This window comes from Cupressus sempervirens, chromosome 5, assembly GCF_028749045.1.
Source record: "Cupressus sempervirens isolate cs-2001-9-10 chromosome 5, ASM2874904v1, whole genome shotgun sequence".
In the NCBI taxonomy this organism is placed as follows: Eukaryota; Viridiplantae; Streptophyta; class Pinopsida; order Cupressales; family Cupressaceae; genus Cupressus; species Cupressus sempervirens.
The window spans coordinates 189275127-189290525 of NC_143122.1; the positions used below are offsets into that span (position 1 = coordinate 189275127).

A 15399-nucleotide genomic window follows, 5' to 3' on the forward strand; every position below is an offset into this window, starting at 1 on the left:
TACAACCTTATGGGGATGCAAATGGGTCTCAGTTCTTTGTTCCTAGACCACATAAGGCTATAGATTACTAAGATAGGAGATGAGAATCAGAATGAAACTAAGGAATTTCTTTCTCATTTGTATTCATTTCCTTGAAACTATACATTCAAATGCATGAAATCAAAATAGAGAAACACCTAATGGATCTGAACTAGTTGTATTATCTTTCCTATTAATATTCATATAAGAGAGAATATGTTGAAGAATGTGGTGTCATAGTGATGGGAACACATCAAGACTGGAACCCTAGTTTCACAAATCTAAGACAACTCCAAATTGAAACAAACATGGTATCACATCAATAAGTCATTTTTTCTCCAAAACTGGAAACAACCACTTACAATGGATGACAGAAAGAAAGATATAGACAAGAAGTGAATTCTTGGATCTAATTTGAAAATGACATGTGTCCACTTGAAATTCCCTCTCCTAGCAGTGAAAAGAATCTCTCTAATCTCTCTCTGCAACTACATATCAAATCTTCAATCATTTTGGTCTCCAAAAGCAAGAAATGATTCAAACATTTAATGAAAGAACATAACTAATTTTGGTACTAGATTTGAACCTAAGGCAACAACAAAAATTAGTTTAAGAATGAACTCTAGAAGCATGAAAACTTTTATAGAATTCATTTTAAGCTTCAACAAAATTCAATGTTTGTCTCCTAACTGATTTTGATGCTCCGTGATGAATTCTGTTTGTTCTACTAAGAATGCCCCATAAAATGAAAAACTGCTTGTAGAGTGAACTAATGAAGACCTGGTCAAAATCTAATCCCAAATTTGAAAAATATATTTCCTCTTGGTTCCAACGGTATGCTGCACTCTATATTTTGGACAAAAATGGTGCCCTTGAGACCAATTTGAAAATCTAGCTCCTAGACTGAATTAGAGCATTAAAATTGAAAATTTTAAAAATGTTTATATAGTTGAACTATATAAAACATTTAAATCATTCGAATCCTTTTAAAAATCATCCATTGAAAACTTGGGATTTTGATTTTGATTTTATATTTCATTTCTCCTTGCCATCTGTCAATTTTCTATTTGCCAATATCACCCAGCGGGTCCCGCATAACAATATACATTTGAAATATTTCAATTTTTTATCCTATAGCATCTTAACTTTCTTATTTTCTCCATCTAATCATACGATTCCAACTGGTGTAGCATCTTACATTCAAATTAGGACCTTCACGATCTTACAATTTTTGTAAGATTGTAAGGCCACATCCTTAGGTTTGTGATCATGTGATTGGTACTTTAGTTGTAACATCATATATCAATATTCTTACCTTATACGATATCATGGCAAGGGGACTCTTCATAGTATCTCAGCCCCATGGAACCTACTTCTCAACCGCATAATGGGTTGCCACGTGGCACTCCTCTTTTTCAATTTTCTTGACCTTATGCCAGTCGTAGCATCGTAGACCCCGAGAATTCTCCTCACAACTACATGGCAAGGGGCCCATCGTAATATCACACCCCCCTAGAAACTACCACCCAATCTCATGACAGGTTCCATTTTTGTATCATTTTAGGGCTTCAATCTTTGGCTCCCAACCTTCCAATCTCATGCCTTCATTGTAGTATTGCACAGCTCCATTTTGTTTATCCTGGGATCATATGACTAGGCTTCAAGCTAATGCCACATGGTGGCTTTTCCTTTTTGCAATATCTCACTCCTTCATATTTTAGCATCCTGATCTTGTGACATCCTAGGCTTATTGTGATATCATAGACCTCATTTTTGATCTTCTAGTTGTAACATTGGGGCACTTCAAATTTTACTTTGCGATCCTACGATTGGTGGTAAGATCATAGATCCTCCTCACTTTGCATCCCAATTCTCTGATCCTACAATTATATGATGGCATCATAGCATCGCACTACTCTAGGCTTGCATCTTCGATCCTTCGACCATCTCAATCTTATGATGAAATTGTAACATCATGTATCTTTTCAAAGCCGTTCCCCAATCACATGGCATGGTCATAACATTGCTCAAGCGTAACATCAGAGGTCTTAATCTTTCCTCACTTGATCTCATAATGAACCTCTTGGGTCATTCCACATGGAAACATTTTGATTTGCTCTCGGGTCCATGTCTTTTGCCACCTCATTTCTTGATCATTGCCACATCATTGCATGATCACCACCACATCACTCGCCACCTGGGTTGGTCGCTATGTTTCCATGCATATCGATCAAGCAACTTCCCTTAGCAACGTAGTGACTGCTACAAGATCATCCATGTGTCACAATCTCCTTCCTCAAATTCCATGTCATCACACGTCATCGCTTGGTCAAAATTTTTCTCCTAGTGTCCTCCAGCTGGCTGACCACTGTGGGCCCCTCCTTCATGCCTGTGGCTTAAAAAAGCCTCGTGTCTTAAAGACACTTAAAATTTGCATGCTTTTGTATTTTAAAGGCAACATTACCCACCTCAACATGAATGTGGGATTAAACATTTTTCAAAGATATGCCTCTGCTCTGCGCTCAAGCCCTTTTACCCACGTTCTTCTCTACCTGCAGCTTCATCTTTCCTTGATGGCATGACTGGTATTTGCTCCAAGGATGCGTCTCTTTTCTGTTGTGAAGGTTTTCTTCTTTGCTTAGCCATTAGTACCTTGGCTTCATTCACATGGTGGATGGTGGTTGTGGATGTGCTAATCTTTTGTGCTCATGTACTCCTCTACATTCTCTAAAAATGTGGACCCCCCATTTCAGTGTAGAACTACTTCAAAACATGGGCTTCACAAAATGTCTTAGAATCTTCGCAGAATGTCTCAGAATGCCAGTTTATCATCATACAATGAATAGACTCACTAAATGGAAGGTGTTAAAAACATTAAACACCTCTTAGGCCTCAAATGGGTAGCCAGGTACAATATGCATCAAAAGCATTTATAGGGCTTAATTTTCAATGGTACTCAAAATCAGGGCTTCAATTTTGGGTCCAAACACTAACAATCTCTAATCTCAGTCCATTTGGTTGCAGGAATAGAAATATGGGAATTAGAATTGTTATTCTGGAATAGAAAATGTGTATACATATTCCTATTCTTGTTTGGTTTAGTCAGAATTTGATGGGGAATTCACAAACCCAAATATTTATATTTTCTAAAATAAATAAAATTGGAATAGGAATACATATTCCAATTCCACCTATTTAGGTGGATTTGTAAATACTCATTTTAAATGAAAAATTCAAAATTTTAAGAATTTACTTATGCCTATTCCACTCATATTCACCCTACCAAATGAACCCGAATGAATTTTAACATATATATTAATTTTCATATTTTATAATAATTCTTTCATATATTTTTAATAGGTTCACATTTAATAATTTGTACATTAAATGGAGTAAATATGTCTACTCTAAAATCATAATAGCATCAAAACAAATCTTCAAAATGTAGATTGTTTATTAAATAGACCCGCACATCTGAGCTGGAAAATTGAGGCAATTGAGAATTATTAACAATTCAGTAGCATAATCAAATATATTCCTTTATAAATTCAAAAGCTTACTGAAAAAATATCATTTATATAGGTCACTTACTTCAACCAAACCATTGAAATATCAACAAGTTGATTCAATCAAACATAGAGAGATTTGAGATTTTGAATAAAAGCTCATTATTTTGTGGATGCAAGTAATTAATAGGTAAGTATCTTACTGTTTTCTGTGAGATGCTTAAAGCATTTAACGCTCTCAAGAGTTTAGGTTTACTGTAAAGCTACTCAATTTTGATAACTGTAAATCTGCAATAATTTGATAAGGGTGTATTAATTAACATTTATTAAATACTTTTAATTAACCTAACCTAACATAGATTTGGATAAAACATTTATTCACGTAAAAATGCCGGGTGAGGCTTGTTGATTTTTGAGCTTGGGGAAGCTTCAAACAACAACATTAATGGAAGCTGCCTGACGTAAATCTAGAATAGTGTATCAGTTTACCTTGTTACAGTGGCGAAATTCATGTTGATTCGTCCAAGGAGCTATCTAAAATGTTGCTTTCATGGGTAGGTTAACTGAAATTCACCTACTGATCTTTACTGCCGATGAGCTGGTTGTAGATTCCTTTTGTTCATTTGTCTGAGAAACTGCTGTATCGATTGTCACTTTCTATAATGTCAGCAACCGTCGTTATTGAGTAAGTAGAAAGCTATTACTCGCATATGTTTGCGTATACCTTTAGTTAATGGGGTCCAATCAAAATAAACATTTCATAGTCTCAGTAATGTTTTATAAATGATCATCTCAATAATGGTATTGGATAACGCCTAAACAAAAACGTAACCAAGAAGATAAGTTTGAAAAATAATCCAAGTGTCTCCTTGATAAGCTATGCCTTTTAGCGTTTCAATTTAGGGTTTAGACGTTGCCATCATCTCATATGTAATTAAAAACCAAATGTGTGCTATTTGTCTAGCATGAGTATTAATTGAAGCTTAAACAATTTCATGGTGCTCTTTAATGTTCCATTACCTATAGCTAAAGAAATTAAATTACAAAGTAAACAATATTCAGAGTAGAGCCAAATATGTGTGAATATTCATAAAACAAAGGAGAAACAAATAAACTTTTTGCTTTTGACCTTCAAAGTACTCTGTTTTCAAAATACTCTTGGTTTTGGCCATTCGCAATATCTTGCTTATGCAATGAGAGTGAAAAAATTAATAGAAATTAGGAGAACCAGACTCAAAGTACAAATGCCATACCGGAAATTTGAGAATTCCAAACACAAAAAGAGAGAGATTAGAGATCATTTTGACTCATAGGTCATAACATATGTTGAGATCATTGTTTACTACGTTTATGTTCTCCTTTTCATACTCCTTTTAAGGGACACTATGAGGGCATTGATCTAGTTTTGAGAGTTTTCTTTATTGCTCTATTTAAATGGGATTGTTTTATATTCGATCTCTTGGTTTCAGATAGGGTTGTTGTCTGCTTGTTTAAAGATAATGTAATTGTTTTAAGTGTTGGGTTTAAAGGATTAGATTGTTATTAGATTTTTGTTATGGAAATTTAAGTATATTTTAGAATATTTATAGTGAAATTTTCAGTTGTTATTCTTGATAGTTTGTAATTTGTTTCTATTATGTAGGTGGTTTATAAATAAATTTAAAACTTTCAATTATCAATTTGGATATTGCATATTGATTGCTAATTTATTTATACCAGAGAGCATGTATTGTCTAATATAACTATCAAGATATTTATAATCAATATGCAATTCAAAATTTATTTAATCTTAATTCTAAAAAACAAATATAGCACAAGTATGGATTTATAATGGTCTTGAAAATAATGATTTTACGATAAATAATTAAAATTTGAGCACTATTGTTATGTATTAGATTTTTTTTCAACCTACCATAAAGAATGAATTTGGACAAACCACATAACCTAATAAAATTTCTATGTATAATTTTTAGTATTATATTATTTGTATCTAAGATTCAAAACAACAATAATATAATCATACTATAATGAATCACTACCATGAATTTAAATGTATATCATTTAAAAAAAAAATCAATTCTCCCATTATTCTATGTAAGGTATAATGATATTTTAAGTTATGAAATATCACATATTAATGTTGGTAACAAAAATATAGTATATGACTTGGAGTATACCTTATTAAAGAACAATATTTAAATTGGTAAACTTATGATTCTATAGCTGCAAATGTTCGTTCTCTGATTCTAGGTATATAAAGCACATTAAAATGACATCATATCATGCCAAATGATTAAAGAACTAAAGGTGAGTGCAAACTTAAAAAATAAGATGAGAGCATCTCATTAGATTATAATTCATCTAATAGGATGCCTTAATGTTTGGAGCTTTTGTACTCTAGATGCATGTCTATTTACTTAACAATATTTTGATGGTGCCCTCCAAGGTAGACATACCTTTTGTTATTTTTCCCTACACTATATTGATGAAAAACTAAACACAAGGGCAATTATACCTTTTGGTTTTCCACTACCCTATTTTGATGAAAAAAACATTTTTTTTCTTTTCTGTAGGACAATAATTATGATCACATGTACTCCATTTATCACATTTTTCTTACATAATGCCCCTTTTAATGCTTCTAATAGTTTAAGACATTCTACATATGATTCAAATGATTATGGCTAGGTATAGGATATTCAATTCATACATTGACACTATAATGATATTTTTTATTACTATAATAGGTAGTCACAAGGTGTTTTATGCATAAAAAAAAACATTAATTATATGAAATGTGTTCATGAAAAATAATTAGACTTTTTTAATTAAAATGTAAAATAAGGAGGAATACTTTTTGAATAGCTCATAATGCTTGCAAACATTTAAAAAACTATGACCATAGATAGATAGATAGATAGAAATAGACACATAAAATTATAGACACCGTCTTCTTATTTTACCCTACCTACACAAATTAATGGCCCACAGGGCATATTTTCTAGGCCAAATTATTCCAAAATTGATGATACCATATTAGATCCTTTAGTGTGAAAATTTTCTATAATGAACTCTTCAAATTGTCAACTCAAGTATTTTCAAACTATTACTATGTGCTAAAATGTTGACACACTTCTATGAATCATTATATCCAAGATTTATCAAGAATGAGACCTAGTTTTTGCCCATGTAAGTACACCATAAAATGAGAGATTCAAAGAGGAAAAACAAGAGTGCTAGTCTCCATTATCACCAAATATGCATGCAAATGAAGATGCAAGCTAATCTAAATGATAACAATGCAAAGAAATGTAAGAAAGGAAATATAATCTATGAAAAGAAATAAAAATGGAAGATTAATCTATGAAACAAATATGAATCTAAGATAATATGAAAATGCAAAGATGAAACATGATGATGGAAGCCATGGATGCATGAGAGAAGAAGATAAGAAGAGAGAAGTTGCAATGAAGGTACAATGTCCAAATGCTAATGCTCAAAATTCTTTTCCAAAATTGCTTTCCAAACCTATAGTATAACAATACTATATCCACTAACCTTATTATTCTTATTTATGAAATGAGAGGGAGACGACTCCTTATATAGTCAAGTGTGGAGGTGGGAGGCTTCATATGGGATAATAGGGTTTGATCCACATGAGACAAAATTCCACCAATGAGAAAAGATGAGTATTTGACAAGAAAGTGGAAAGAGCAAAAAAGAATTCCACTTAGAAATATGTGCATTTAATTGTAGAGAAAAAGGATTTTGATTTTTTAATTTTATTTTTTCCATCACATAGGGATATTTAAGTGAGTATTTTATTTATTTAATTAAAAGAGGAATTTTCTTATTATTAAAAGGGGATTTATTCTATTTAATTAAAAGAGATATTTTCTTTGAAATAAATGAGATTATTTTATTTAATTAAAAGAGAAGTTTTCTTTTAATTAAATAAGACTTAGGATAAAATTATTAAACCTTAAGAAATATTGAAATAAATGAATTAATTGCAATTTTATCAAGAAAATTGATTTGAATTGATTTGACAAGATATTGCAAGGCATTGATTTAGGTAATTGATACATTGATAAATGGGGGCCCATTGTCTAGGTGACCATTTTAGAGTGCATACAATTTCATTTTTGTAACTTGAGCTATTAGGTGAGAAAAGGCTTGGTTCTTGTTTCTCTATGTAGACTGTTGAAGTTTGTGGGTGGTATGGTTTTGGAGATGAAAGAGGGGGTTGGATGATCTAGTTGTAGATCTTGGCAAAGAAGAAGCTCTGGACAATTTCAATGCTTGGATTGACTCACCCATAATTAATGAGGCCATAAGGAAAGACGAGGTGACGTGGATGTATTTTAAGGAAGGTGGGTTAATTCTATTTGTTGACAACATTAATGGACATGATGAGAATGTGACCTGGTCGTTTGTTGATTCCTGGAAGAACCATTGGGTTAGTATTAATGGAGTATCATTTGAGGTAATAGAGGAGTTGATTGCTAATGCCACTAGCTTGCTATGGAGGGAGAAAGCTAGAGGAAGAAATTGAGTGTTGTGTATGAAAAAATCCTACAAAAATTCTTCTAACCCAATGAAGATCCTTTCATTTCCTTGGGGGGTTTTCTTGCCCAACATTACTCAAACCATGTGACATGGTCTGCCATGTTATGATGAGATACATAACCATGAAAGATAGAGTCAAGCTATGTTACTATTATTATTTTCCCATCCTTAACCACTTTAGGAATAGAGAATGTATCCCCTTTCCTTAATTGTTATTGCATTCTATGGAAGATTATTTCTAGAAACTTTGTAAGAAGAGAGAGGAGGGTAAAAGCTATATGATCTACCATCAAGCCTTACTATTTCACTTGTACAAATTTTACAAAGGCCTTCATGTGCAATTTCGAGTGCAAGCCCTTCTCCACTCAAAATCATTAAGGTTGCCAGAATGTTGTACGCTTGTACCAAAATCCAAATTGATAGGGAGCCTTATGCTACCACTAGAAAGAACAAAATGGGAAAATTTGGGGCCCTTGATGTTGGAAGTACTAGAACAACTTCTAGGAAGGACACTAAAAGGTTAAGAAATATATTGAGAGAAAATAAACACATGGCCACCTTCGGCAATGAAAAAGCCAATAATTCTGAGTCCACTAATAACTCAAGAAATAAAATTGGCCCTACAAGAAAAAAGAAAAGCCACTAGGAGGAAATATGGCAATATGATGGGAAACATAATAGCCCTATGCCCTCTTGGGGGTCTTATATGCTTAAAATTGATGCCAATACTCTAGATTCTAGAAAAGGAGTTATGGATGAGCAAGGTATAACTACTTCACCTGTTATGACTATTAATTTGGGTAGCTAGACTAAAGGGGTTTTTCTTGTGGGAGGTGATGAATAGAAAGATGGGAATATGGTGGGAAGTAACATTCAGAAGGAGGGAAGCATTATGGGGAAAATTGATAAATCTAAGGGTAACTCGAATATTGATAAGTTGGAGGAGTCCATCACTAGCCTAATCAAGAAGAATGAGCACCTAGAAGATAAATTTGATAGGGTTTCTAACTTTTCTTTACGAGTGATGCATTCGTCCTCAACTAATCTTCACTTATTACATGTGGGAAAGGAGGACACTACTAATGCAAAGGACATGGAGATGACCCATTCCTTTTGTGGTTTCCTTGTAGACAATTTCCTACAACTACCTATGGAGAACCCAAGGAATCAAAGCAAGGAGAGTTAGCTCCTACTTTTTTTTATTTCTCTTTTTCCTTTTGTTATGATAACTAGTTTTGCTTTAGTAGAGGGGGATATTTTTGTTGATATTTATTGGACTTGTTTAATTCTCACTTAGGTTTATTGGGCTAGTTATTTTTACGATGATGACAATGTCGTAGTTATTAGCAATAGTAAGTACAGAAACATTTTACTTTGGGGGTTTTCGATATTAAGGAGGTTGGTTAATCATATGGTAATGACTTTAGACTGATCTTCAGGATTACTCTTTTCTATTCTAGGTCAACACCCATTTTGGCTACTTTTTAATATAAAAAACTCTACATCCTCATTTCCATTGTTCATTTCCCTTCATGAGTTTTCACAATATTGCCTAAAGGAATATGCACTTTTGTTAATGGTGAAAAGTACTTGAGGGATTTTTATTCATATATTCACCTTCTCTTATGATTTAAAAATTGAGATTTATTAGATCTCTTTCATGAAAATGTCTATGTAAAATCGACTGGATTAAGTTGTTAGAATACAAAAATATTTATTTCATAGGGTGGCTAAACAATGCTAATGTTTCTATTAGATCTTTGAAATTCTTTGATGGATATAGATGTCAATAAGCCTCTACAAACCTCTCTTCCTAGTTTAAACCTATCTTGGAACCAACTTGCATATGAGTGTAATTATTGAAAATATGTTATGGCCCTAGAACATGAGACCTTTTTAAAGGTAGATGTGGTTTTTGTGTGTATTTGTCATATTTCAGATATTCTCATAGCTCTTGCTACATTGATACCTCATCCATCCATGTCTCATGTTTTATTTCCTACTACTCAAGGAGTGACTATTATACATCATGCCAACTAGGTTTATTCTATCACATCCCCTTCTAATGAACATTTGTACCATTTTCTAAACACATAAACATGCTATATACACAAATAGAGCCAATTACAAATATATATACTCATCTTGTACCATATCTTGATCAATAATGTATTTTTCCTAGGGTTCGTGGCTTACTAAAGTGAATCACAAGGTGTCATGTACATTAGTAGGACCCCATGCCTAAATTTTTCCATCATGAGTCCACTATAGCAGATCCTCTTTCATATTTTTTTACTTCTAGTAGAGAATGATTTGGCTTCTCCTAAGTTAGTCATTATCCCTTTTGGAGAGTTTCATGGCGAATCTTCTTTATATTTTTCTTAAGTTGAGTCACTTACATCCTATGAGACATGTAAACTTGAATTTCTTGAGGAGAATCTATTGTTGAAAAAAATCTTCACACAATCCCTTACACTCACCTTGGTTGAGGTATTAGATAAATAATGTTGAGGTAGCTTCATCCCTCACTAAATAGCTATTAGTGAGATACTTGTGGCTACTATAGTGGTCATTTCATTATATCCTCAATCTCTCTACCCATGTACATAAATAAGATTGGAATTATCATGATCTATTAGTTGATGATGTGTTAGGTAAACTTGATTTTACATCTATAGATTAAATTATGCATATCTATCTTCCCTCCTTTTTGTCTTGAAATTGTCTTCCCCTTTATATGAACCCTATACTCTATTGGTAATTAGAGATAGAACATGGTATGTTGTAAAATTCTTCTATATTTTACGTGCCAAAATTTTGGTTTTTTTTGGTCTTCATGTGCACATCTTCCAATCTGAAACATATCTTCCATGAACAAATATCCATAAGAAATCATAAATCAAAAATATTTTCATGCTTATGTGTTTTGACACTAAATGATCATAATATCACCCATCTTTGCTAACTTATTCAGATATTGTAAATATAATGCCTCACTGATTGTGGAGTGGCATTACAAAACAACCTCATGGATGCTAGCATGCCACATTATCTATTTTCTCCTTTTATATTTCCTTTTCAACTATGAGAAACAAAATCCCTTTTATGTGGAGACAATTATATGTTATTATCTCTATGTCACCACTTTTCCTTAAATTTAGGACATTTTATCAAATTTTAGCCCTTGTGGTCATCATTTCAGCGATAAATTTTTTTTTTTCCCTATCATGTGGTCATCTATCTTTTCTTTATGTGTTAGTGTATCTATTCCCTATTATGCAACAATCTAGAACTGCTACATGTATTGGATCTATCTGATTGCTTTCCCTATTGTACAAATATAAGATATTTTCTACTCATACTAGCATGATCAAATTTTCTCTCTCATATGACTATCTATCCTTTTCTAGTAATATCATTGTAGTCTAAAATTTTCCTATCATATGACCATCTAGCCAATGCTAACCATATTATTAAACTTAAAATTTCCATATTATATGTCTATCTTGCATAACAGAACTTTCCAAATATATCAATGTGGTTACAATGATCACTATCTTATCATCTTTCTTTTCCATATAGCATGCTCATCCACAGCTTACATGCTATATGTGATATTGTGATGGTTCAAGGCTTTACCCACAGTGATATTGTGATATTGTTCTTCACACCACAGTGATAGCCATGACTGGAATCTTCTCAAACTCTGAATAGAACTTTTAGTTACAGATATCAATATTCCTACCTAGAGGAAAAATCCTCATGTTGTCCATTTCAATAGATAAGACGAGACATGCAAATTCAAATGTAAAATAATTCAAACTTACCACTTTGAAATTTTATTAAAGAATGGGTGTGATAACTATACAGAACAAAAGATATCTTAAAAGATATATAAAAATACTTACAGTGACGCTGTCTCGGAAGAGTTAAAAGTCCACAAAAAAATCAAAGTCAAAGTGCTGGAGGGAAGGAAAATAAAATGAAGAAAGAAACAGAACAAAGTATGAAACCGGTCCACAAATCATTTAGAAAGTCAAAGCTTGAAGTGGGAGATCAGTCCAGCTCTTCGAATCTAGTGGGCGTCTAAATGATTTCTCAACTAATTCGTTTGAGAAAAAGATCATTCATTAGATACGTTTCTAAGTTGATAGGTAGTCTATTAGGAATTTTAGAAGTGGCTGACTTGTAAAAGGTTAAGCAGTAATACTAAAGTATTCTAATAATATTGAAGTATTTAAATATTTAAATACATTCTATGTAAATTATTTTAGTATATATCTGATAAGTTATCCTTCATAAATATATCTTACAAAAAATATGGTTGTATTTGGAAAGGGCGTTATCAAAAATCTATCTAATATTTGTAAAATTTGATAAAAGATATCAAATGATTGATTTGTTGAAGGTAGGCTACTAGGCATTAGAGTGATATAATAGCATCAAAGTACTAAAGTGTTTTAATAAAGTCTGTTGAAAGAGTTTTTGTCAAGTCGGTGAGTTGTCCCTCATTTATGTATCTTATAAAGGTCCAAATACAGTTGAGAAAGATACTTTCAAAAATCTATCTAATTTGTGAAAATTGATAGTAGATACGGATTTAAGTTGGCAAGCTGTCTATCAAGAATTTCCAAAAATGAGTAATTTCCAAAGAGTAGGCACCGCAAGATTTTAAAGTCATTGAAGTGGTAAAGTGTTTTAATCTAGTCCATATAAATGCAAAGACACATTTTTTGTCACATATTTGGTGAGTTGTTCCTCAAAAACGTATATTATAAAATTTCAGTTATGGTTGAGAAGGGCATTTTGCAAAATGTACATAATCTGTGAAAATTGATAGTAGGTAGGGTTCTAAATTGGTAAGCAGTCTGTTAGGGATTTCTAAGATAATTTATTTTCAAAATGTAGGCACTAAAGAGTTTCAATGCTATTGAAATTACAATGTGTTTTAATATGATCCTTATACAAAAGCACATCTTCAGTCACATATTTAGGGCCCGTTTGGCCGTGGACATAGGAATGGAGAATAGGCATGTAATATTGGGAATAGGAATGGCTATTCCAATAACAGCTATTTTTTGGAATGGGTATAAGTTCATTTTAGAGGCAAAATGGGAATATAAAAATTGTATTCCAAATTTTTCTATTCCTATTCTATCAATCAAACAGAAAATGAAAAATAGTATTCCAATTTTTCTATTCCTATTCCATCAACCAAACAGAGCTTTAGTGAGCTGTCCCTCATAAATATATCTTACAAAATCTGATTATAAATAAAAAAAGTCTTTTTGTATTCATGAAAACATATATATATTTCTAGCAAAACTATTCAAAATAACAACTCATACCAGCAATTTCATTCTTAACTCATCATTATTTTATAATAAATTTCAAAAACAGATAAACAATCAAATTCAGAAACTCCAATCAACTCCAGAATCTCCAAGTTGCCAACAACATATGACTGCTAAATTTCCAATCACCAACAACAACATGCGAATTTGCTAAAAAAAATTATTGTTTTTTATTTTATCACAAACAAGTATACTGACAAACCAGAGTACGGAAAGATCTTTACTCACACTCTACTAATATTTCTTCAGAAGTATCTTTACTCACACTGCTTCAGTCAGATACTTCCTTCGAATCAACTCTTTCTGTGTTGTGTAAAGGCATGCCGATTGACAAATCAAGATTTACATGAGAAGGTCCCTCATTTGTTTTGCCGGCGTCTGAAGTTGAACCCTCAAAATCACTACTCATCGCAACGACATCATTTTGGAAGAAATCTACTGCCGGAATTTCCTGGCTGAAGAAATGACTGTTGCTACTGCTGCTCTCGTTATCAGCAGAATTAATGGGTCGGTGAGATTCTGGATCGATTCCCTGGCTGAGCAATTTCCTCCTGATGTGGGTGTTCCAGTAATTCTTTATTTCGTTTCCTGTTCGCCCTGGCAATCTCCCTGCTATAAGAGACCATCTGCACCGCCATTAACAAAATGATATAAACATGGCAAGAATTAACATTTAATCAAAGTAATCACTTTTTTTTGGGTAGCACATTAAAATTGTAGTAGTACTGAAATGGGTGATTTTTGGGACAAAAATCCTGCGTCTGTGTAAGGATTATCTAGATAGAATGAGTTCTAAGTGTTCTATTTATTCTCATTAAAAATAAATTCCTGTGAACTACTCATTTTAGAATATGAATCAATGAATTTAATGTCTGATCCTAAAATAGATATCACAATTTGACTTGTAAAAAATATCTCCTACTCATCAAAATATAACAATTCATTAGATGTTTAATGTCGGATCCTAATAACAGCTAGTTTAATGTTAGATCTTAATAACAATATCACAATTTGACTTGTAAAAAATATCTCTTACTTATCAAAATATAATAATTCATTATATGTTTGCTTGAATTAAACATACTTTTTCCTAACAATATGTAATCCATTGTTAAATTTTTAGAAAACTCAAATTATTAACCTAAATGAATACAATAGAGCTCAGAAACAAAGAAGAAAGAATTAATAACACAAAGAATATATATATACTATGATCTTGGTTAAGTTGACAATCACAAAAGAGGATTAGATAGGTTATGTTACCGGTTTCCCAAGAGGGCATGAAGCCTGATGATGAGCTGTTCTTCATCTTCAGAGATATTACACCGCTTTAGAAATTCGATCCACCTTAGCTGGCAGCTCTTCTCACATCTCTGCAAACCTGTAAAATCACAGAGATTTACATGGAGAAGCAAGAATTATTTAACAGGTGAGAATGAATAGAAGACATTAGAGACCTGCAGTATTAAGAAGAGATGGCCAGTGGGCTTCCCCATGGGCTTGAATGTGGTTAAAGAGGCGGTCATCTTCTTGTTTACTCCATGCCCTTCCGCAGCAAGGACATCTCTCCATGTTGGTACGATAAGATTTGTCTGATAAAGTTAACAAGTCTCAAGAAATGTGAACAAGTAAAGTGGTGCTAAAAAGAAATTAAAAAGGGCTTATGTTGAAGAACTCGAGGAATAAAATTATCAACAAGCATGTCCCATCACAATTATTAGCGTTGTATGTTGATTGTTATTCATGTCAGATATATGTGATAGATATTAATTTGGAGCTAGTAGAGTGTGGGCAACGTCTATACAGCCACGAAAATGCACTTTCATACGAAGGAGAGGACTTTGTTAATTTTTTCAAAAGTTAGAAAAAGCAATGTAAAATAAGTGCATTTTCGGGCTATACGCGTAGAGTGTGTGTGTTTAATAAGAATTGAGATGTGGTGAGTCAACTAA

At 32.5% G+C, this 15399-nt stretch overlaps 1 protein-coding gene across 1 annotated transcript; it reads right to left on the reverse strand.

Annotated features, from left to right (window-relative positions):
* Positions 1-13593: 13593 nt before the first annotated feature.
* Positions 13594-15092, reverse strand: LOC149555041 (myb-related protein Hv1-like). The gene is made up of 3 exons (XM_089833574.1): positions 14905-15092; positions 14711-14828; positions 13594-14073 (listed from the first exon to the last, which is right to left on the reverse strand). Exons 1-3 carry the CDS (start codon positions 15017-15019, stop codon positions 13719-13721), a joined length of 588 nt encoding a protein of 195 aa, XP_089689700.1. The 5' UTR covers positions 15020-15092; the 3' UTR covers positions 13594-13718.
* Positions 15093-15399: the final 307 nt, after the last annotated feature.